The sequence below is a fragment of the Spermophilus citellus genome (genome assembly GCF_964194105.1).
Source record: "Spermophilus citellus genome assembly, chromosome: 5".
NCBI lineage: Eukaryota > Metazoa > Chordata > Mammalia > Rodentia > Sciuridae > Spermophilus > Spermophilus citellus.
In genome coordinates this window covers 84,195,780-84,222,171 of record NC_138186.1, presented here as the reverse complement: position 1 = coordinate 84,222,171, position 26,392 = coordinate 84,195,780, and the positions used below count along the sequence as shown (strand labels likewise).

Below are 26,392 nucleotides of genomic sequence, written 5' to 3'. Positions count from 1 at the left end.
TTAAAACTTTTGGGGCTTTCCTTGAGGTCTTCCCATTTTTTTTTCCATTTCTCTTTTCAGTTTATTTGCCTTGTATCTCTCGGCCATTAAGACAAGCTCCTCTGGAATACTCTGAAATTATTAAAAGTGTGATTAGGATTCTGAGTTCTTTTAATATACTAACATGCCTCCAAATCATTTCAAGAATTTACAAATTAAATGACATCTTCCAAAAAGAAATGTTTGCCTATTAACCCCTAAACTAGACAGATTTAAAATATACCCATCATTATGCTATTCCCCTGCTTGAATAGTCCTGCAACTTATTCCCAATGTCCTAATACTCCTTTTTGGGGTACCACTTCCTACACGTTGCCTTACCTCTACTCTTAATTGTTTCCACTCCTGGAACACTCACCCCATCTTGTACAACTCCCACCTCCACCAGCTGGTTGCTTCCTCAGCAGGGTTTTCATTGCTCATTAACATTAGCGTAGATTCCAATTATATTTCCCATAGCTCCTATTCTTTGCCATTTTACAAGCCCTCATGTTATAAAAACTGGTTATTAACTGTTTGTCCCTATAAACTGTGTGATCCAATGTCGGGCATAATGACTGAAACACGAAGGTATAGATTTCTAATGATTTGCATATTCTCACCTGATTTGCTCTTTCCAGAATGTTAATCAATTCAGTGGCAACCCTCCAATCATTTCTAGTGATAAGAGTAATTGACATGCCCGTTCTCCTTTAATGGGAAGGAAAATAAAACCTCATGTAATTTCTTTTATAGTATGTATTCATCATTTAGTTAACATAGAAAGTAATGTAAAAATAGGTACAACTTTTTTTGCTCAAAGACCAAATATATATTATGTGTTAAAATATGTTATGCAAATAGGGTTATGCAAATAGCATTTTAGAACTTTTTAAAAAACAGTCATTCCCTCAGTATTCAAAGGAGATGGCTCAAGGAACTTCTGAGGATACCAAAATCTGACGATTAAAATAAAGTCCCTTATATAAAATGCCATAGCATTTGCATAACATTTACATGATCCTGTATACTTTAAAATCATCCCTAGATACTTACATTACCTAATACAATGTAAATCACATGAATAGCTATTATACTCCATTGGTTAAAGAAAAACATATTCAGTATATAAATTTTTCTGAAATATTCTAGATATTACCTAATACAATACAAATGCTGTACTAATATAGCGGGGGATGTGGTAGTCTGTGGTAGAGCACCTGGCTAGTGTGTGTGAGACCCTAGGCTAAATCCCCAGTACTGAAAAAAAATTTTTTGAACTACAATTAGTTATTGTAATATTTTCCAATTTAAATATTTTTATTTGGTGTTACACAGGATTAAGTTCAGGGGTGATCTACTGTTGAGCTATATCCCTGGTCATTTTTGAGACATGATCTTGCTAGATTGCTTCAAATTTGCAATCAATCCTCCCTCAGCCTGTGGAGTCACTGTGATTACAGATGTGTGCCATTGCACCTGGCTTAATCCATACTACACCAGGCTTACTTCATTGTTTTAGAGAATGATAAGAAATGACTGTAATCTATAGTTGTTCAAATTGCATAAGAGGGTATAACAGTAGGGAAAAAACAATCCTCTCTCATACCATTACCAATTTGAGCACCTTTTTTTTTTTTTTTTGGTACTGGGATGGAATCCAGGAGTGCTTTACCATGAGCTATATCCCTAGTCATTATTTTTGAGGTACGGTTGCTTAGTGCCTTGCTAAATTGTTGAGGCTGGCTTTGAACTTAATCCTCCTGCTTCAGCCTCCTGAGTTGTTGGGATTACAGACGTGGACCACCACACTGACCCAATTTGAATAATTGGTAAATGAAGTAATCACTTGTTATATCAGTATTGTGACATTATAGACATAAAACCAAAGTATCAGAAATAAGTACATGAACCTAGTAGTGACATGGTATAGTTGAATCTGCATAGGTCAAATGAATAGAGGTGAAGAAGCCAAGCAGATTGTGGGGAGGAACAGAATTTATAAGGAAGAGAAAAGTATGGTTTTCTGGGAAGGAATAGTCTGTGATGAGAATCCAGAATTGACCTTTTCAAGGGTAGATTATGCTTACTTACCCTGCTCTTCCAGTTCTCCCTACTCTGTGTACATATTCTTCAATATTCCGTGGAAAATCATAATTATATACATGTGTGATATCATGTACATCAAGACCTCTAGATGCCAAATCAGTAGCGATCAATATTCTCACTTTACCTAAAGAGTGAACCCAAATAAATATCAAATCATTCTGATATAAACCAATCCAAGACAAATGAAAAGTGCCTTTTCCTTTATTATTCTTGGCACTGGGAATTGAACCCAGGTGTTCTGAACTACATCTCAGCCCCTTATTTTTTTATTTTGAGATGGGGTCTTACTAGGTTGCCCAAGCTGGTCTTCAGCTGGGATCATGATGTCTGTCTTCCTAGTATCTGGGGTTATAAGCATGGGCCACTAGACCCAGTCCTCCCATTAATTCTTAATCAGGTGAACTATTATTAACTTTCATTAAAAAGCTCATTGAAAATGGTAACTGAATTTCTTTAAATGATGGCAAATTACAACACAATAGATAACATACTTGAGCCAGTGGTCACTCCACCATCTGGCCAATATCAAAAAGATATATGCCTTTAGGTAAACTGCGACACAGCTCCCATCACAAAGTAATACACTGATACACAGGTTTAAGTATTAGCCTTTTGGGGGCTTGGCCACTTAATTGTAAGAAGCAAATTAATATTTAGAGCTCTAGTAAGTATATTTTGGAGCAGTGTATGCTGAGGATATATGAACTTACAAATGAGTTCCATGAAAAGACGCTGTCATTCAGCCAAGTCCAGGTATTGGGTTTATTTTAAACTGTAACAGAAAACAGTTATATATGTACCTGTTTTAAAGTTCTCTAATGCTTTCTCACGATCACTCTGTTCCCTGTTGCCATGAAGAGACTCTACTGATATGTGTCTGAGAATTAGGTCACTTGATAAATGATCAGCACTGAAAGACAAGATAGGGCAGTGATCTTAAGTGCTTATTCTCATGACACCACCAACTCATTAGCTTTCCTTCTATTAGCAAAACATTGAATAATAATGTAAAGGACAGGTTGCCCCTATTTGAAAATATACAAACAGAAATATCTTAAGCAAATCAATTTGTTTGGTTTTAATGCAAGCATGAGAAAATACTTACACTGCTTTCCTGCTGACAAACACAATGACTTTATCTTTAGGTGACATACTCTCAAGAAAAGTTTGAATATGAGTTCGCTTCTCTTCCTCTGTTGTGATGATTATATTTTGCTTCACTGTATTTACAGCCTAAAAGATTCAAAGATCATAGCACATATGTGTGAAGGAGACATCATTAGTTCAAAATGCAATGTTGGTTAAGGTTTTTGCCAACAAAAAGCAAAGATCCTAGTAAAATTATCTGTTCCCGCTTAGTTCACCCTTTCACTTATTTATTCAAGTTGACAACACTTTAATAGTGTTCAGAGAATGCTAAAAGCAATGATTACCCCTTTAGGAAAATAACTGAATGAATGTCAAGCTTTTGAAAAATATCATCCTGAATTCTGGGTACGACTTAGAATGAAGGGTGGTCACATTACAATCGAGGATTCACAATTCAGTGAGTATTTTGATTTTGACCATTTAATAAAAAAATTAAAAATATTACTGGTACCATTCAACCCATAATGAAAATATTTGTTTACATAGATAATATTTTACTAAGCATTTAATGAAGGGTGGTGAAATCCAGCAGTTATAGAGCCTTTCCTGAATGGTTAATGGTTTATAAAAGTATTTGATCACCATCTGCAAATCTATAATGAAATACAGAGCTAGGAAAGACTCACTTTCCTTTTTTGGAATGCCTTGAACATACTAGGTACTGTAGTTATAATAAAATGAATCTTAGACATATACACGGAAGTATATGGATATATGGGTAAGATTATGTGCAACTGGGATTAGTTCTGAAATTGAGTGGGCAGAGCAGATATGCCAAAATCAGCTATTTTTTATGGTTTGCTTTTGTTTTGGACTTTTTGCTATTAGGGATTGAACTCAGGGCCTTGTCCATTCTTGTTCACAGAAATATCACTAGCCATTTAGCTATGTGTTTTAAATGTCATATGAAAAGTCTTAAGAAACATATCAATATATTAGTAATAAAAAACAAACTTACAACGAGATCTAAAGTACCAACATAGACGATCATTGGTTCTCTCAAATAAGACTGTGCAAGTCGACGGACAGCATATGGCCAAGTTGCACTGAAAATAAAGACACATCAACATTAAACATTTACTATAAATACATTTTAAAATTACAACTTATTAAGCTTAATATGAACCAAGTTACTGGTGAAAGAAAAGTTTACTATTTCCTATTTTTCAATAAGGCAGATGTTACAGAATTGACAATGAATTACTGAGCTATAGTAAAACTACTAGAAACTTATATAGGTTCAACTAAAAATTTTTTACAAGCTGAGTATGGTGGCACATGCCTGTAATCTCAACAGCTTGGGAGGCTAAGAAAGGAGGATCACAAGTTCAAAGCCAGCCTTAGCAACTTAGACCCTAGGCAACTTCATGAGACTCTGTCTCAAAAAAAAAAAAAAAAAAAAAGGTAGTGGTGGGGCTGGGGATGTGGCTCAGTGGTAAAGCATCTCTAGCTTCAATTACCAGTTTAAAAAAAAAAAGGTTTTTATAGGTTGGCATGGTAATTACATGCCTGTAATGCCAGTTACTAATGAAGCTGAGGTAAGAGGATCCAGAGTTCAAGGATAGCCTTGTCAACCTAATGAGACCTTATCTCAAAATAAAGAAAAAAAAGATTGAGGATATAGTTCAGTGGTAGAAAGCTTGCCTGGCATGCATGAAACCCCATTCAATCCTCAGTACCAGAAGGAACAAAAAAGGAATTAGCATTAACCAACACACATAAACTAGTAATTTTCATACAATGTCAGGCTTTTGTTGATATCACATACAAATATTTTTCCAGACATGGTGGCATATGCTTATAAACCCAGAAATTTGGGAGGCTGATACAGGAGGATTGCCAGCCTCACCAACTCAGTGAGATACTGTCTCTAAATAAAATACAAAATAGGGCTGAGGATAAGGCTTAGTGGTTGAGTGCCCCTGAGTTCAATCCCCAGTATCCCCCAAAAAAGTATATATGTATATATAATATCCAAACTTTTTTAATGTGGGCTGGGCTAACAATGTTTGAATTCAGTGATCATTTTAACTTTATAAAAAGGGAATACTAGACTTCCATATACATACATATGTAGACTTGTGTTAGATTGTGATCTAAACAGGGTTGATAAGGAAATACAAGTAAATATGAACAACTTGATAGTTGATAATATTTAAAGGACTGGAGATGTGGCTTATTGGTTAAACACCTCTGGATTCAATCACCAGTACCAAAAAGAACAACGACAACAACAACAACAAAAATAACACATCATTAGGGACAGTGGTCAAAGGATATAAATTTCAATGTTTCTTCAACCATATATAAAATGAAAGTGACCACATTTTGTACTTTTAGAGTAATTACAATGAAATTGAATTTCACTTTTCTTGAAATGGCAAGATAATAGAAAACAGTGAGATTTAGTGTATTTCCTCAATTTTACACGCTCCTTAATGCAAATAAAGACAAAATATATAGAATCAATAGAAACTATTACATAAATGTAGAGTGTCTAAGGACAAGTGATGCATTAGTCAATGTAGCTCTTTCCATGAGAAGTAAATGTTTACAAGACCCTGGGTTCAATTCTCAGCACCACAAAACAAACAAAACCAAAACAAAAAGACCATAAGCCCCTATTTGTAATTTAGGAGTAGTCAGGAGTGAAGCAGTCATCTTTATGCTTACACTGAGTTGCTAAACTAAGTGATGATATCTTCTTTCACCAAAGGATCTCAAAATAATTTCTACTGATGCTCTAAAATATTCTGGAGAATCAACTAAGGTGAGTTTCTAATCCACAGACTTTTATTTTACACAAATTAAGCATACCTACCTTGTCATAATAGTCTGTCTGTCAGGGCGTACATCTAACAAAATCTTCATTATCTGGGGTTCAAATCCCATGTCCAGCATCTTGTCTGCTTCATCTAAAACCTGAATTCACAATTAAGAATGTGGCTGATTAGATGAGAGTTAACTAATATGTATGCTTTCTTTACAAATATAATAACCATTTTGCTGGGCATGGTGGCACATGCCTGTATTCCTAGCAACTTGGGAGGCTGCAACAATATTGTCACTTCCATGCCAGTTTCAGCAACTTAGCAAGATAATCAGTAACTGAGACCTTGTCTCAAAAAACAAAACAAAACATAAAAACACCCTGGATTCAATCCCTAGCCCCCCCCCCCAAAAAAAAAACAAAATAAAAAAATCCATCATTTCTCTAGAGATAAAAATAATTAAGCCATTTGAAGTCATAAGAACAGATCTGTGGGCTGGTAGAATGCCTGCCTTGCAAGCACAAGGTCCTGGGTTCAATCCCCTGCACATACACACAACAAAAAGATTTGTTTTAGTTGCCTTTCCAGTATCTTCTAAATCTGTTTAATGAGAATAAATATCTAAACCAACCAAGTAGATTTTAATAATTCCTTTGTAATTAATTACATTTTCAATCCTTATTTCAATATACTTAAAGAAATGGGGAAATATTCCTAGAATCTAAAGCCATTATATAAGCCATCCTAAAAATATTTTAAGAAGGAGTCGTTTTCCTCCCCAACATTCCCAACGTCTACATGATTACCAAGTATGTTACACTTCTCAAGTTCACAAAGTTATTCATTTGCAGATCATTCAGTCTTCCGGGAGTTGCAATAATGATGTCTACACCTTTTGAAACATCTTGTATTTGTCCATCTCTATCTCCACCACCATATACACAAACACTTAAAAAAAATTCAGAGGTTCATGGTTAGACATCCCATCATAACTGAAAATCTCAATTAATCTATGTATTCTGGATATAGATAACATGAAGTGTCAGATGACTAAGAACTATCCACAACCACCAATTCACAGTGGTAAAAATTAAAGAACCATGTATCATAACTTAATCATACAACACAGTTGTTATTGATTGGATCAATGAATAGATGCAGGATCCTTGTTAAGCTCTTCACCTTCTAAATAGGTGAAAAGCAAGAAGATGCATAAATATACACTTTATTAATGTATAAATCATTAATCTGAGTGACACAGGAGGCTGAGGCAGGAGTATAGCAAGTTCCAGACCAGAGCCTGCAACTTAGTAAGACCCTGTCTTAAAATAAAAAAGGGCTGTGGGCTGGGTTGTGGCTCAAGGGTAGAGCATTCACCTAGCATGTGTGAAGTACTGGATTCGATCCTCAGCACCACATAATAAAATACAGGTATTGTGTCCATCTACAACTAAATAGATTTTTAAAAAAGTAGGGGTGGTGCTTGTAATTTAGCCTTGGGGTAAAGTGCCCCTGTTCAATCCTTAGTATAAATAAATGTATAAATGAATGAATTAATATTTGAGAAAAGATGTCTGCTCTGATTTAAATGTTATACAATGTATTCATGCATTGAAATTTTACAATGGTACCCCATTAACATACAGTTCATGGGCCTGGGGAAATAGCCCAGTGGTAAGTATTCCCTATTATATGAAAAACCTTGGTTAGGTTCCCAGTACTACAAATAGATAAATACTATACTGGCACAGAATTGACCAAAGAAATTACTTACCTCCTAAGACCTTTATATGAATATTTAGAACATTCAGCTTCAACCTGAAGAGCCAGTTCCCGAGTTGGTGTAAGGACTAACATTCCAGGTCCATTCCTTTTCTCTCTATCTCTTTGGAAAGAAAAACAGATTGCCTATCTCAGATGCATGGTATACTTAGTTCAGAAATTTATAGCAATGAGTGTCAAAGATGTATGTATGTAGAGAGACATTTGTACCTTGTAAGATATCATTACAAGGGCTAGGGTTATGACTCAGTGGTAGAGTGTTTGCCTAGCATGTGTGAAGCACTGGATTCAATCCTCAGCACTACATGAGAATAAATAAATCAAATAAAGGTATTGTGTTCATCTACAACTAAGAAGTTTTTAAAGAAGATATTACAGTGTCCTTCAATAGACTTTGGCTTACTATTTGTTACATGCCAGATAAAATAAGCTAATGGTATGACAAGTTTTTGTAAATTCTTTTTGATTACAAAAGCAATATTAACCATAAATTGGGGAAATATAAGAAGTCATACAAATAAAAAATCCAAATAACATAGTTAAATCCTGACAGGGTTTAAGTCATGATTTAAATGAGGAACAATCAATATACCAGTCTTTTCTCTTCTCTGTACAAAATGAATTTATGTTTAAGGGGTCTTATACTATGAAGGTGGAGAGCCTTGCTAAGTGTACCAATGGAGAAGACTGAATGAACTCATAGGAACCAAATAGCAGACATTTGCAAGCTTCCAGCAGAGCTGGTGTTAAGGCACATTCTCTTGTCGGTGTGGATTATAATAGGGAATGGTACAGCATGCAATTTTAGACCTGGCCTGGAATAAATTGTCCTCCTCACAAAACATAAATAACAAAAGAAAAAACCCAGTGTCCCAAATAACCAACATTTTCATTTAATATGGCCTTTTCATTAACATTTATTTAAAATGTGAAACATGTTCTCATTGAAAAGAGAACTGGATTGAACATGATAATTTAAATAATTTGAATCAGCGTTCCTCTATTAAGGCTTTTGTAGCACTACCTATTGCTTCCTAAAAATATTTGCCAATTTATACTTTCATCAGCACTGTATAAGCATGTACTTGCTGGAGACAAGGCATTCCTTTTTGATTAATGTACTAGATAAAGAAATCTTCATAAAGCTCAGGCTGCATTAGAATATGAATTTAGCATCGGGAAAAGCCCTTATTCTTGAATCTAGAGTTACTATTTTTGTATATATTTGCATAGTGTTTAAACTTGCAGCCTAAACTACTGAAATTTGTGATTGTATGTTTGTGTGAGCTTCAGTTTAATGAAAGATTCATAATGGTTTTTGTATTATTATAATACTTGGTGTTTGGGGGTAATTTTTTTTTTAACTTCAATTTTGTTTTTGTTCTGTGGTTTTTCGGGGGAGGTGGGGATCAAAGCATGTGGTCAAATGTATTTTTCTTAAAATTATAACTCTCTAGAAAATAAGAACCCAAACATGGTCTAAACTATTCAATTTTTCAACTTTACAGTACTGACTAGGTTAAACGGGAAATTTAAGTTCTGAATGTTCTGTAAACAGTTTAGCATTGGAACCAACGCCAAATGGAGCACATGCTGTGGCTGGCAATAAAGTTGGAAGGCAGAAAATCCAAGTTTACCATGCCTGTGATCTGTATGTGAAGTGTCAGTTAAACAGTTTCGAGGATAAACTACACTGATGCCATGGCTATCGGGGTACCAAGTAAATGACTAAGCTGAAATCACTTGATCATTTTGTGCCAAGATATGCTGTTGGTGCCTGATAGGGATTAGTCTCTTTTTTAGGTGCCCTGTTCTTCTACCATAATTGTAAATGATTTGTGAGAAGTGCAAGCCATGTTTATCCTAAATTTTGGTCCAATAATTTATAGTACTAGTCATATGCATGTAGCTTTCTGTTTACATCTTGTGCCACATGGTCTTCATTTATGCCAGGTAAACTATATTTGAACTATGTGCAGCTAGCTTTGTTTTAATCAGCTTGGCAACGAGTGTGACTTTTTTAAAAAAAAAAAATCTTGCTGTTCAAATATGTAAGAGCCAAACTCTCTTTCCATTCCATTTTAAGTGTCTCTATTTAATCCTTCTCCTTTCCTCTTACTCTATGAAATTTTTTAACAAAAACAAAACTTTGAGGGCTGGGGATGTGGCTCAAGCGGTAGCGGGCTCGTCTGGCATGCGTGCGGCCCGGGTTCGATCCTCAGCACCACATACCAACAAAGATGTTGTGTCCGCCGAGAACTAAAAAATAAATGTTAAAAATTCTCTTTCTCTCTCTCTCTCTCTCTCTCTCTCTCTCTCTCCCCCCTCACTCTCTCTTTAAAAAAAAAAAAAAAAAAAACAAAACTTTGAGAGCAGCACATGTGTCCAGGTATTACTAGATTATTGCCAGTGTTTCTTCTTTATGCTATAAGCAAGGGAGATTAGGTTTTGTTACATCTTTAATTTATTTCTGAATTTGAAAAATCATTTCTGGCTTTCTCTGTGGCCTCCCTCCTTGTAATAAGTAGGAGTTTTATACATAGTTTGTTTTCAGCAGTGGGCACTGAATTAGGACAGTCCTCATCTCATTGCTTGGCCCTTCAAGCAACCTAGCTAAAAGGTGCTGATATTTTATTTAGTACTGCCAACTTAGTGATCGAAATATCTTGCTTTCTGAACCAAGATATTTGTAGTTCATTTTTGGGTTTTGATACCCAGCGAACATTCTGCATTCCAGCATTAAATCTCCTTCATTTAAAAGCAACAGCTGGAATACCACCAATCTTAAATGCCTCATTTAAAGCAAATTGGTTATGCTAAAATTTTATATTCTCTCAAAAATGGTATTACCTTTATTTGCTAGATTTTCTTAACCTGTTAAAGAGTGCTGTAACAGTTGCTGCTAGTATTTTGATAGGGTTCCACCAGTATTTAGTTTTCACATCATTCTAACGTATAGTTTCAAGTCTTACTAGACAATCTTAATTCCACTACATTTCTGTTTGGCTCCAACATTCCATTTAGCTTGACCAGTCTAATTTTAACATGTGTTTGTTGGAGGTCATTAATGTTACTTGTACAATGCTGTCACTGTGTGACATCCATATGAATTTTAGTGTATATCACATTGCAGTCAATCAGCTGTGATTATGCTTAGAAATACTATAGTAACTAGATGCAGTGTGAATTTTTTTCCATTAACAGTCAGTGGCTTATATGTGATTATGGTCCTGCAAGGTGATACTTGCTAAAATATCTAAACTTTTTTTTGTTGTTGTAACTGAATCATTTTTTTAAAAAAATTTATAAAGCTGGAAATGATCAAATGCTGTTTTTTTCATTGTCAACAGTGGTGTGTCATTTTATGTATGTTCCTAATGCTTATGGAACTCTCCCAAAATAAAGTTATTCAGAAAGAGCAAAAAACAAAAAAAAAAAAAAAAAAAAGAAATCTTCATTACATATTTGGTGTCTATAGCTATGAAACTATTAAAGAAGGCAGCCAAAAGATTTCTTACACTGGTTGAGAATCCAGATGAATAAATCCAGGCATTAAATAAGATAGTGTCTTCCCCGTTCCTGTTTGTGCGACTCCAATAAGATCTATTCCTTGTAGAATTATTGGCCATGCCTGTGACTGAAAAAGAATAATAAACATTAAAAGAGCATATCTCTTCTTGTTATGTCTGTCTTCCTCCCAGCTCCACACTTCATTTAACAATTTTGAATGCAAGGCATTGGTGGTAGTGGTAGGAAGAACTAGAATGTTCATAAGAGATAATTGTTCTATGGTGATTTAATATATATCCAATATTACTTAGGTAAAACATTCAGTGAAACACTAGAATTAAGGAAAGCATACTTGAATTGGAGTTGGCTTCTGGAAACCTGCCCTTTTAATGTTTTCCATAACTTCAGGGTAACATTGAAAGGCATCTTCAAATTTACAGGTAGGATTGGGGATAGGGCGCTTCGCACTATCTTTCAAGTCATCACATGTTATATTAAAATTTTCCTTCCTTTACAGGAAAAATAAAAACAAATGAGGATTAGTGGCTTAGGTCACTTTACTCACAAGAAAGAAATTTCAAAAAAAAAGTTTTACTTTGAAATTCAACTGTAAATGATTAAAATCAGACTACCATAAAATTTAGAGTGAAATATACTAAGAAATAGAAACAGAAGCCCATTTTCCTCCTATCTGAGGATAGTTTCAGAAGAAAGGCGATAATCACTATTATGAGTGGACCCATAAATTTCATGTGCAAAATTATAAATAGCACCTGAAAATCATGTTTCATAATTCAAAACCAGAATGGGCAAACATTTGAGGGACTGTGATGTTCCATATTTTCTTTTTTTCATATTTATTTTTTAGTTTTCAGCGGACACAACATCTTTATTTGTATGTGGTGCTGAGAATCCAACCCGGGCCGAGTGCATGCCAGGCGAGCGCGCTACCACTTGAGCCACATCCCCAGCCCCCCATATTTTCTTAATTTAACAGATGATCCTAAAATTTGTCATTTGTCCCAAAGTGAGCCTCATACCTCCACACTCCTGCTATACCATTCTTAGTTTTATAACAGATTTTTAAAAATTATTTATTTGCAGTACTAGGAATTGGACACAGGGCATCCCACATGGTGGGCATTGATCTATAGTCCTAGCTCTTTGCATTTTAAAGTTTTACTAAGTTGCCCAAACTGGACTCCAATTTGTGATCCTTCTGCCTCAGCCTCACCAGTAATTAGGATTGTGAACATACACATGCTAGGCTCAGATGTATTTTTATATAACAATTTTTTTAGAAGTTGCTATTTTCAGGTGCAGTGGCTCATGCCTGGAATTCCAGTGACTAAGGAAGCTGAGACTGGAGATCTTAAACTTAAGGTCAGCCTCAGTAACTTAGTGAGGCCCTAAACAATTTTGCAAGATCCTGTCTAAAAAGAGACAGGATAATCACAAGTTTAAGGCCAGCCTCAGCATTTTAGTCCTAAATACCCTGTCTCCTTCCTCAGTCTTGAGTCAGTGTATACCACTACACCTGGTTAGGTCCATTATAATCTTATAACCATATGGGACCACCCTTCATATATGTAGTCCATTGGTGACTGATCCATTGTTAGCAGCAAGACTGTATTCAGTTCCTCAGCTTATATTAGTCACATTTTATTGTTCAATAGAGATATGTCTACTCTAGACACAAAAAACATTTTCCATCATTATTGGATACCAGACTTCTAATATGTAGGATGCAACCAAGTTTTCATCTGAATAAATATGGACAGTCTATTTTCATTTGAACATAAATATGGAAAGCAAGCATAGGCTTCATATGCAATCATTTCAATCTTTGCCTAAAGAGTTAATACTAATAACATAATTATACAAAAGCATACTTAAATTAACAATAAACTACATACCTCCAGTTGTCTACTTGCACTTCTGTCATAGAACTAGTTGATGGTGATTCAACGTAAAAGTTTTTCTTAATTGGAGGTAAATCTGGGATATAAAGGTGAAAATCCAAACTTTGGTAATAAGATTTTACATTTCATTAACATTTACTCAAAGCCACAAAAACAAACTAAAATATGTATTAAGTTCACCATGTGTTTAGTTCTATACTTTACAACCAAGAGTTGCCACACTAGGCGATTTCCTTTTGGTTTTCATCCAAGAAAGAGACTTTTATCACTGAAGTTTCAAATAAAGTAAAGCATGCTTTACAAGACAGAAAACCAGTTTATGATGGTTTGCCCTCAAACACAGTTAACATTTCATACCATTATTTTTTAGGAAATTTCATTCTTCTGCTCTGAGCAATATATCTTATATGCCTGAGACCTCTTCCGAACTTAAATCCTTCCTCTGACTTCCCATAGCAAATCTCACAATGTCAAGGTAGCTCTGGAAACTTAACATGCAAATGTGCTGACCAACAATGATGTTAGTCACTTATAATTTGATCATTCTATTCCAGTGCATTACTTTTTAATTTAATATAAAAGATGCAGTATTGCTGCCTCACTCTAATTGCCCAGATTACTATCTAAAACATACCCAGATTTAATATACCACGTGTGGAATTTCATTTAAAATTCAAAAATGGCCAAGTGCATGGCACTTGCCTATAATCTCCAATGATTTAGGAGGGTGAGGCGGTGTCACAAGTTCGTGGCCAGCCTCAGCAATTTATAAAAAATAAAAATAGCTGAGGACTTAGCTCAGTGTTAAAGCACCCCTGGGTTCAATCCCCAAATATATAAGTAAATAAATGAATTAAAAAATATGTGATGGGGTGGTGCATGCCTATAATCCCAGTGAACCCAGGAAGCTGAGGCAGGCGGATCACAGTTGGAGACCAGCCTGGTCAAAAAATCCAAAAAAAAACCAGTCTCAATAAGTTATGCTTTTTATGATTTAATGGTTTTCCCTTTTTCTCACTATTGTTAGCTAGGTCATTCCAAAATAAATTTTTCATCAACCACCACAACAATTTATGGTTGACATGTTTAGTCACTTCACACTTAATTCTTGGGGCTGATTTTCTTCCTTTTTCTTAAACTTTTTACAGTGAGTTACCTCAAATAATGCATAAGCTTAATATTCAGTTTTCCATTTATAAAATAGAATTATAGAAATAATTATGACTACAATGGAATATTACTCAGCACTAAAAAATAACAATATTATGGCATTTGCAGGGAAATGGATGGCATTAGAGCAGATTATGCTAAGTGAAGTTAGCCAATCCCCCCCCAAAAAAATGCCAAATGTCTTCTCTGATATAAGGGAGGTGACTCAAAATGGGGTAGGGAGGAAGAGCATGAGAAGAAAATTACCTCTAGATAGGGAAGAGAGGTTGGAGGGAAAGGGAGGGAGAATGGGAATTGCATGGAAGGGGAAAGGAGACCCCCTTTGTTATACAGAATACAGGTATGATGATGATGTCAGGAAAAAAAAAGAAGTGGGTCACATTAGATTGGGTAGAGAGAAGTGATGGGAGGGGAGGGGAGGGGAAGAGGGGAATGGAAGGATAGTAGAATAAAATAGACATTATTATTGCTATGGGTATATACATGACTACATGACCAATGTGATTCTGCAACCTGTACACTCAGAAAAATGAGAAATTATATCCCATCTGACTCAAATGTACAATATGTCAAGATCTTGTACTGTCATGTGTAACTAATTAAAACAAATTAAAAAAAGAATAAATGAAAAAAAAGAAAAAAATAATTATGATTTAGATCAATGACAAATTTTCCATTTTCCATTTGGATTTCATTGCTAAGAATATGGCAGATATCTTACAGAAAAGAACTAGTATAATCAATAGCATATGTAAATCTGAGGACATAGCACTGACCTGCCCACTTTTTTTTTTCCCATTTCACAGCATCCTCTCGAATTTGATCCCAGTCTATCAATGGCTGATCTTCTGTAACACTGTCATTTGTGCTTGCATTTCTTCCAGCAGAAGGTTGGAATGCGACAATGTCTTTTAAAAATATTTTTTGCCAAATTAGTTTTGTAATAAATTCTATCTGCACAAAATCCTCAAAGCCATTTTTCTATACTATATTTAAGAACTGGAAGTGAGTGTGTTAGTGCACACCTGTAATCCCAGGTACTCGGGAGGCTAAGACAGGAGCATCAAGTTCAAGACTGGCCTGGGTAACTTAGTAAAACTCTGTGTCAAAATAAAATATTTTTTAAAAATGGCTAGGGATGTAGCTCAGTGGTAAACTGCTTGCCTAGCAAGTACCAAACCTTGAATTCTAATCCCCAGTGCCACAAAATAAAACACAAAAAATTGAAAACAAAAACCAATTCTTGAAATATAAAATTTATTTTTGTAAACTAACATGTGCAAGGAGATCCCCAGCACCACAAAAAGATGGGGTGGGGAGGATCATACTATAGTACCACGATGATCTAACTGCATGGGTTTTGTTATTTATTAACTTATGAAAAAATTTACTTATAAAAGAAAATATTATGAAGAGTCTAGTGTGTGCTAAAATACTGTCATGTCATTATCTAATTTTTTTAGAGAGAGAGAGAATTTTTAAATATTTATTTATTTATTTTTAGTTTTCAGTGGACACAACATCTTTATTTTATTTGTATGTGGTGCTGAGGATTGAATCCAGTGCCCCGCGCATGCCAGGTGAGCACACTACCACTTGAGCCACATCCCCAGCCCATTATCTAATCTTTATAATATTCCCACAAAGTAGACATTATCCCAGCTTGACAGATAAAAATCATGTCACCTTGGAGGTGAAGTTCCTTTCCAAGAAACACTAAGGAGGGGAAATGTGGCCATCAGAACCCAAGTTTCTGTTTTACTTTTGTCTCACATCTATGTATGGTTCAATAATGGCCTTTTCTCTAGATAGATATCAAATTTTTAATATTTCAAATACTAAGCAGTTTTCAAAGTCTTCCTTGATCTAGGGAAGAGACTAGAGTCAGAAGCCCAAGACAAATCCTCACCATTAATGTTGAAGAAGGTGTATTAAAGGGTTATTTTCTATTACATGTAGCTTGGAAGTAAAACTAAACTACAGTTTCAATTTGAGGAATGAAAGTAATCTGGGCTTCTGTAGAAAAGAAAATTACTAGATTTAAGAAAATCTAAACCTGTGTCTCAAGAAAGGAATCAAGTATAATGGATTATAACAAAGAAATTTTTAAATTTTTAAAGGGCTTCAGTGGGTAAAAATTACTTACCAACTTTGCATTCAGAATTATTATTTTCTTGTTTTTTAACAAAATTTTCTATCACTGCTTTTGCTTTTATTTGCATGGCCTTGTTGCCAAAAATTTTGACTTCTGCCTCAGGATTTCCTTTTATTATCTGAATATAGGAGGAAGAACAGATGAGAATGAAGTCCCCTCACACCTATCCCAAACAACCACTCAATTTCAAATAATATAATAGTGCATAGCATTACTATAGTTCTATATCTACATTTCTAAAGAGAAGGCTTGTTATATACTCTGGATTTACCTCCTGATTGGATGGGGAGAAGCAAGATAATTTGTAAATTAAAAAAAAACTGACAGCTGGAAAAATTAATTCAGGGTATGGTAGCATTGCCTTCTAATTCCAGGAACTCAGGAGGCTGAGGAAGGAGGATTTCAAATTCAAGGCAGTGTTAGAAACTTAGTGAGACCCTATTTCAATATAAAAAATACAGAGGCCCGGGGATATAGCTCAGTGGTAGAAGACCACTGGGTTCCATCCCCAGTATGGCCCAAAACAAAACAATTCAGCAAGTTTTAGGGGGGAAATCAGACCATCAATCTGACAGGTGACAATACTTTGAGTTCTTTCTTTTATAAGACGGGACTGTTTTGTTAGGCTTATCTTATAGAATTATAGGACTGAGGTGGATTACACTATATTATGTGGATAAAAGTTTACTTTATTATTTTATTGGTACTAGACATTGAACCCAGGGGCACTCTACCACTAAGCTACATCCCTGACCCTTTTTTTTTGGTTTTGTTATTTTGAGACAGGGTCTAAGTTGCCCATACTGGCCTCAGTCTTGTGAACCTCCTACCTCATCCTCCTGAGTCCTTGGGATTACAGGCATATGCCACTGGTCCCAGCTTAGAAAAATAAATAAAAATTTATTGAACTTCCAAGTTACTTATGTACATTTTTAATTTCATGCAGTTCTCTACTCAGACATGTATACTGTTATGGAGGTCAAGATTTTCTTTTTCTTACCAGGGATTGACTCCAGTGGCACCTTACCACTGAGCCAAATCCTTAGCCCATTGTTTTTCAGACAGGGTTTCACCAAGTTACTTAGGGCCTCGCTAAGTTGCTGAGGCTAGCCTTGAATTTCCACTCCCACTGCCTCAGCCTCCTGAGCCTCTGGGATTACAAGTATATGCCACCCTTCCCAGCTGAAGGTAAATTTTCAAAGTCTGATGTTATGACATTTAGGATAGAATTTATAACACTTTTATAGGTGTCCAACAGCAGATAACCTCACTGAAAATTTATCTAGAAGGTACTATACACTAAATGCTGTCTTGGGCTGGTGAATCAGTGCTTATCCTCTGTAGGGTTTACAGAAACAACTTTGTGTAAGTACCGAAATAGGCAGTCATAGATGCTGCAATGGAAAAGGGACACCTTCATAGAATGGGGAGCAGGGAGCAGGAAGCCTTAGACATCCCTAATGTGATAACTAAGGTAACCTGAATGAGTAGGAGTTAGTTTTAAGAAGATACCAATCATAGGAGAGCATCTGGAAATGGATAGTGTTCAAGACAGTAAGGGAAGTTAAACACACCAGGTCATTGGACAATGCTGAGGAGTCTGGACTTAAAGTCTAAGATGCCATGATAGATTTTATGTAGGAAAGGAACATGAACACAATGTTTTAATTGGAGGGGGAAATTATTATTTTTTTAAATTTATTTTTTAGCTATAAGTGGACACAATCTTTAATTTATTTTTATTTGGTGCTGAGGATCGAAACAAGCATCTCACGCATGCTAAGTGAGCACTTTAACTGTGACCAACAACTCTAGCCCAAAATTATTATTACTTTAAAAACTTGATTATAACCAATTTGTTGGCATTAAAATTAGAAGCATTTTAAATTTGAATAATGGCTTATATAACAAAATTAAGAAATTGAGTTTGATAAAAGACCCAGAATAGCAAAAACAATGCTAAGCAGGAAGTGTGAATCAGGCGGTATAGCGATACCAGACTTCAAACTATACTACAGAGCAATAGTAACAAAAACAGCATGGTACTGGTACCAAAACAGGCGAGTGGACCAATGGTACAGAATAGAAGACACAGTAACCAATCCGCAAAACTACAACTATCTTATATTTGATAAAGGGGCTAAAAGCATGCAATGGAGGAAGGATAGCATCTTCAACAAATGGTGCTGGGAAAACTGGAAATCCATTTGCATCAAAATGAAACTGAATCCCTTTCTCTCGCCATGCACAAAAGTTAACTCAAAATGGATCAAGGAGCTCGATATTAAATCAGAGACACGGCGTCTGATAGAAGAAAAAGTCGGCTATGATCTACATACTGTGGGGTCAGGCCCCAAATTCCTCAATAGGACACCCATAGCGCAAGAGTTAACAACCAGAATCAACAAATGGGACTTACTCAAACTAAAAAGTTTTCTCTCAACAAAAGAAACAATAAGAGAGATAAACAGGGAGCCTACATCCTGGGAACAAATCTTTACCCCACACACTTCAGATAGAGCCCTAATATCCAGAGTATACAAAGAACTCAAAAAATTAGATAATAAGATAACAAATAACCCAATCAACAAATGGGCCAAGGACCTGAACAGACACTTCTCAGCTGAACAGACACTTCTCAGAGGAGGACATACAATCAATCAACAAGTACATGAAAAAATGCTCAACATCGCTAGCAGTCAGAGAAATGCAAATCAAAACCACCCTAAGATACCATCTCACTCCAGTAAGATTGGCAGCCATTAAGAAGTCCAACAACAACAAGTGCTGGCGAGGATGCGGGGAAATGGGTACACTTGTTCATTGTTGGTGGGACTGCAAAATGGTGCAGCCAATTTGGAAAGCAGTATGGAGATTCCTTGGAAAGCTGGGAATGGAACCACCATTTGACCCAGCTATTCCCCTACTCGGTCTATTCCCTAAAGACCTAACAAGAGCATGCTACAGGGACACTGCTATATCGATGTTCATAGCAGCACAATTCACGATAGCAAGATTGTGGAACCAACCTAGAAGCCCTTCAATAGATGAATGGATTAAAAAATGTGGCATTTATACACAATGGAGTATTACTCTGCAATAAGAAATGACAAAATCATAGAATTTGGAGGGAAATGGATGGCATTAGAGCAGATTATGCTAAGTGAAGCTAGCCAATCCTTAAAAAACAAATGTCAAATGTCTGCTTTGATATAAGGGGAGTAACCAAGGACAGGGTAGAGACGAAGAGCTGGAGAAGAAGAATAACATTAAACAGGGATGATAGGCGGGAGGGAAAGTGAGAGTTAAGGGAAATTGCATGGAATTGGAAGGTGAGCCTCAGGGTTATACACAATTACATATAAGAGGAAAGGAGGAGTAGGAGGAAAATTATAGAAGTGGAAGAAACGATTTATAGTAGAGGGGATGGAGAGAGAGAAGGGGAGGGGAGGGGAGGGGAGGGGTGAGGGGACAGTGGAGAATGGGATAGACAGCAGAATACATCAGTCACTAGAAAGGCAATTTGTAAATCAATGGAAATGTAATTGATGTGACACAGCAATCTGTATACGGGGTAAAAATGGGAGTTCATAACACACTCGAATCAATCTGTGAAATATGGTATATTAAGAACTATGTAATGTTTTGAACAACCAACAATAAAATAATAAAAATAAAAAAAAAAAAAAGAAATTGAGTTTGGCAAAAATGGGAATAGGAGCTGGGATTGTGGCTTAGTGGTATAGCACTTGCCTAGCATGTGTGACGCACTGGGTTGGATTCTTAGCACCACATAAAAATAAAGGTATTGTGTTCACCTATAACTTAAATATATATTAAAAATATTTTTCCAGTAATTACAGATCAGAAGGCAGAAATAAATTTCAAGAAACAGACAAAACCCATGTTTATAATGATTGTGCCACAGATTTACACTTCAGTATTGCATTAGTAAACTGCACATTTAAATCTTCACTTTGAGGGGCTGGGGATGTGGCTCAAGCGGTAGCTCGTTCACCTGGCATGCGTGCGGCCAGGGTTCAATCCTCGGCACCACATACAAACAAAGATGTTGTGTCTGCCGAAAAAACTAATAAATAAATATTTTTTAAAAATCTTCACTTTGAGATTTGAGAGGTGTTTCTTGAAAAAAATCTCAGTACCTTATGCAAATAATCAGTCTTTCATGTGCCCTAGAACAACTTGAAATTTCTCCACTGTATGTATACACAAAATACCTACCACGTTGGCAGGTCAAAATACATACTTTCATAACAAAAATACAATGTACCTTTCAAATACAACATACATATAATACATATACAATACAAATCTAAGTTTGAATTTTTAGCAGCCTTAATTTGCTTCCAAAAGCTCCCTATTTTGGTTGGAATTTTCAAAAGTGCTTCTTTCAAGCCAGTGATTAGGAGGCTTTGGAAGAATACTAGGAGGTGGTGAATTACTAAACTTTGCCCCAGCATAATAGTCCTTTTGGCTCACTTCAGTTAGAAATGCTGATTTCTTCCAATGCCTATTTTTAATCTTCTCAGTGTTTTTAAAAGGCTTTTTTTCCTGTTTGTGGATTATATCTGGTGAAGCAGAATATTGCCAAAAGTTATTATCATGCCTTTTTGCAGAGTTGATCTTGGTTAACGGCAAGTGATGTTCACTTTTCTGTCTGTTTATCTTTAGTTGTTCTGGCTCTGGGGAAAGGCAGTTTTCTGATTCTCCTGATTCTCCTGATTCAGAATTTTTCGGATTCTCCCATCTTTGATCACTTCTCTGTATTTTCAAGGCCTCTTTTTCAGCCTGTTTTTCAGATTTGAGGTTAAAAATGATTAGTGCTGAGAATGTCAACTGATAAGGAAGAAAGATTTTGGCTCATGCTTTCAGAGGTTTTAGTGCACATTTAGCTGGCTCCATTCCTTTGGGTCTGAGGTGAGGCAGAACATCATAGCAGAAGTACATGGTGTAAGCAGACCACAATTTGTGTTTTAGAAAAACTGCTCAGACTCCACTAGATAATTGTTAGAGGGGATCAGAATGGAAGCAGTCTGTACAGTGAAGGGAGAATATTAACAATGACATTTCCCCTTGAGAAGTACAGTGAACAGACAAGACTCAATGGTGAAGAAGGAAGAACCACAAAAGATAATCAGATTTCTGGCTTCAGAACTCAGTAAATGATATCATTCTCTTGTACTAATATTGTGAACACAGGAGGCAGCCAAGGTTTGAGAGGAGGAGTTCAGGGAGTCATTTTGGACATGATGAATATCTCACAGATATAATTCTTTTTTTAAAAAAAATGTTAATTCTTTTTTTTAAAAAGAGAGAGAGAGAGAGAGAGAGAGAGAGAGAGAGAGAGAGAAAGAGAGAGAGAATTTTTTAATATTTATTTTTTAGTTTTCTGCGGACACAACATCTTTGTTTGTATGTGGTGTTGAGGATCGAACCCGGGCCGCACACATGCCAGGCGAGCGCACTACCACTTGAGCCACATCCTCAGCTCTCACAGATACAATTCTTAAGTGAAGATCAAAACTAAATATTTGCAGCTGGGGCTATAGCTCAATGGTAGAGTGCCTGCCTTGCATGTGTGAGGCACTGGGTTCCATCCTCATCACATAAAATAAAGTATCCATCTACAACTAAAAAAAATTTAAATCTAAAGACTTATACCTCTGGCTCACCCTCTCCCTCTGCTTCCTGGCTGCCAGGTGGTGAGCAGCTTTGCTCCACCACACCTGCCCCACCAAGATGTTCTGCCTCACCTCAGGCCCATAGCACTGGGACCAAGCAACTATAGTCTGGAACCTCTGAAACAAGAAGTCAAAATATATCTTTCCCCCTTAAAGAAAAAAGATCTAGCCAAGTGTGGTGATGCATACCTGTAATCCCAGTGGCCTAAAAGGTTGAGGCAGGAGGATCATGAGTTCAAAGCCATCCTTGGCAATTTAGTGAGGCCCTAAGCAACTCAGTGAGACCCTGTCTCTAAATATAAAAAGGGCCAGGGATGTGGCTCAGTGGTTAAGTTCAATCTCTAGTACCAAAAAAAAAAAAATCTATATCTCTGAAAGTCTCAAAACCTATACACGGAACAGAACATGGCTCAAGTAAAATGATCATAATGATCTTGACAATCATGAAGAACTTCGGCAACTTATGACAGCATGTTAATAACTGAGCAGAAACAGAGGTAAGTCTTCCCTTTGGAATGAACTATGCTTTTAGGATTTAAGGACACAGATGACAGTTGGGCATGATGGTGCAGGCCTATAATCCCTGTGACTCAGGAGGTTGAGGCAGGAGGATGGCAAGTTTGAGGCCACTTTCAGCAATTTAGTGATACCCTCAAATTAGTGAGACCCTATCTCAAAAAAAAAAAAAACCCAAAAAGCTGATTAAATTAGCCATTGTATTTAGTTGCTTATTTTCTTTTTATATGAAATTAAAGCATGTTCTATGTTAAAACAACAACAACAACAACTGGAGATGTACTGCTGATAAAAACACTACTGGGTTCAATCCCCACTATGAAAACAAAAACAAAACAAAGAGATGACTTACCTGTATCCTTGTATTTGTCATATTTTGGATTTCTTTTATTTTTGACCCTCCACGACCTGTTTTTAAAAGTAATAGAGTGAAGGAATATGATTGCAAGTTGAAATCAAAAGTGATTTTACCTACTTTCCTCAAAGAACCTTGTCTAGCTCTTCCCCAAATTTTTCCAAGAAAGTTCCTAGGGTACAGTAAACACTTTCTGTCTAGAAAGAGGGAAGGTTTTTATTCCAAATTTTCCAAGTATCACAAATTTTTGTGGGTGGTAGAAGGAGGCTTCTTTCTCAGCAGTGGAGTCTAAGAACCCTACTCCAACCTATGAAAAAAACTAATGGATCAACACTGGAACAACTATTCACCACCACAACAAAAATTCAGATAAAAAATGGTCAGTAGCTGGGCAAAGTGGAGCATGCCTGTAATCCCAGGCATGTAGTTACAGAGACTGAAGCAGGAGGGACTGCAAATTCAAGGCCAGCCTCAACAATTCAGCAAGATTCTAACTTAATGAAACCCTTTCTCAAAATAAAAAAAGGGCCGGGCACAGTGGCACATGCCTATAATCCCAGCAGCTGGGGAGGCTAAGACAGGAGTATCATGTTCAAAGCCAGCCTCAGCAATGGTGAGGCACTAAAGCAACTCAGTGAGACCCTATCTCTAAATAAAATACAAAATAGGACTGGGGATGTTGCTCAGTGGTTGAGTGCCCCTGAGTTCGATCCCTGGTACAAAAAATAATATACAATTAAAAAAAATGGGCTGTGGATGTAGCTCAGTGGTAAAGCTTCTGGGTTTAATTCCTAGCCCAGCAAAGAATAAATAATAATAAATATAATAAAAATAAAAAATAAAAATAATAAATAATGGAGTTGAGTAGACACTTCCCAAAATGACCAATAGGAAGGAATAAAATGCTTGATATCACTAATCAGGTAAATGGAGACAGAAATTGAAACCACAAGATACATCACCTTATACCTGTTAGAATGGTGATTATGAAAAAGTAAAAATAACAAGTGTTAGTGATATTGTAAGGACATTGAACTTCTTGTGCACTTTTGGTGGGATTGTAAAATAAATATTATAGCCACTATGAAAAACAGTATGGAGTTAAAAAAAAAAAAGCTAGGTATGGTGCTGCATACCTACAATTCCATTGACTCAGGAGGCTGAGGCAGAAGGATCACAAGTTCAAGGCCAGCCTTAGCAATTTAGTGAGGCCCTGTAAAAAAAATTGCTTAGCACAGGTGACACCCTGAGTTCAATCCCCAGTGGGGGTTTTGTGGGATCCTGACGTAGTCCAGCATTCCCACTTCAGAGTATACATCCAAAAGAACTGAAACTGGGAATGTCAAAAGGATATTTGTGTGCACAGTGGCTCATGTTTGTAATCCTAGTGGCTCAGGAGGCTGAAGTAGAAGAACCACAGAGTTCAAAGCCAGCCTTAACAAAAAGTGAGGCACTTAGCAACTCTGAGACCCTATCTCTAAATAAAATACAAAATAGGGTTGGGGATGTAACTCAGTGGTCATGTGCACCCTGAGTTCCATCCCTGGCATAAAAAAAAGGAGGGTGGGACATTTACACTCCTGTGTTTATAGAAGTATTTTCATAATACTCAAGAACCCCAGGTACTCAGCAATGGATAAATATAATGTGGTACATATATAAAATGGAGTATCACAGTCAGCCTTAAAAGGAAAATCCTGTCATATGCTACAAAGTGCATTGAGGCTTGAGAACATTGTTACACTAAATAAAATAAGCCAATCACTAAAAGACAATTACTTTATAACTCTTACATATTTATATATCTAAAGTTACCAAACTCAACCAGAACAGAATGGTGGTTGCCAAGAAAGGGAATGTGGGATACCAAGTTGTAGAGATCTGGGGTGCAACTTTGTTCTTATTGTTAATATAGTACTGTACACTTATTAAGTTGGGGCTGGGTTTGTGGATTAGTAGAGCATTTGCTTAGAATTCATAAGGCAGTGGATTATATCTCCAGCACTGCTAATAATAATAATAATAATAATAATAATAATAATAATTTGTCACACTTTTACACCAGTTAAAAATCAGATCTGGATAGGGATGCAGCTCAGTGATACAGTGTGTGCTTAGCATTCATTGAATCCTGGGTTCAATCCCAGCACACGTTATCTATCTATCCATGCATCCATCTATACACACACACACACACACACACACACACACACACAGTATTAGATACAGATTCAACAAAGCAAGTGCAGTGTAGCACAGTGGCCTCACTTAACACCTACTTGTTAAGTGTTGAGAATTGATTGGGAGTAAGCTGTCTGTCCTCAGACCTGATTTTTTTTTCCCCTTAGGTACCCAGGATTGAACTCAGGAGTACTTGGCCACTGAGCTACATCCCCAATCCTATGTATTTTATTTAGAGACAGGGTTTCACTAAGTTGCTTAGTGCCTTGCTTTTGCTGAAGCTGGCTTTGAACTTGTGATCCTCCTATCTCACCCTCCTGAGCCGCTAGGATTACAAGCGTGAGCCACCAGGCTCAGGCCTGATCTTTTAAGCATCCCTCTTTTCCCCTAAAATAATCTACGTCTTCTGGGAGTTGCTCCCCCAAAACATTTCTATAAAATACTAAAACATGCATTAAACTATTCTAGCCCAAGGTTTTAGAAATTATCCCAGGCAGAGATCTGTATCTCATTAGATGGCAGCTGATAGGCAGAAGAGCAATTGCGGAGGGGTACCCTTGCCTGGGCCCCACCCATATTTCTCCCTACCCTTGCCCGCCACATCCATTCTCTTGCTCTCACCGATCACCGCTCCGACCAAGTCGTTCTTGAATCCAAAGCAGAGCGGCGGTTCCCCGCGACCAGCCGCCACAGCTTCAGGGAGGCCAGAGGAGTCTCTCCAGCCGCCACCTCTGCCGCCCCTACTACTTCCCCGACCTCGTAGATTCAGCTCCTCCGCCGGCCTCCTCTCCGGAGCCCGGGGCGCAGTCGAGTTTCGCCGCGAAGCAACGACCCAAGAGGAAGCGTTGGCTCCTGCTTCTTGCCTAGACATGGTTCTGTGAAGATTCTGCGCGCGGGACCTATCAGGCTCTGCACCACCTAACAGCACCGTCGTGGAAGCCCTCAGCTAGGGCACCCACGCAGCCGCTACTTAAGGAGCCAGCACGAGGCTCGCCCCGCCCCTGGCCCGCCCTGCCCTTCCCTTGCCGCACAGTCATTGGCTGGTGAGCGTT

The 26,392-nt window shown here is 36.8% G+C and overlaps 1 protein-coding gene across 1 annotated transcript; it reads right to left on the bottom strand.

The window, feature by feature from the left end:
- Positions 1-26,211, bottom strand: DDX43 (DEAD-box helicase 43; the record flags this gene model as incomplete). The annotated part of the gene is made up of 16 exons (XM_081296543.1): positions 1-111; positions 642-729; positions 2,113-2,251; positions 2,928-3,037; positions 3,233-3,360; positions 4,235-4,322; positions 6,098-6,198; positions 6,854-6,995; positions 7,822-7,932; positions 11,348-11,466; positions 11,692-11,848; positions 13,256-13,337; positions 15,208-15,339; positions 16,578-16,704; positions 23,157-23,212; positions 25,962-26,211. The coding sequence occupies 16 exons, from the start codon at positions 26,209-26,211 to the stop codon at positions 1-3; spliced, it is 1,941 nt and encodes a 646-aa protein (XP_081152669.1).
- Positions 26,212-26,392: the final 181 nt, after the last annotated feature.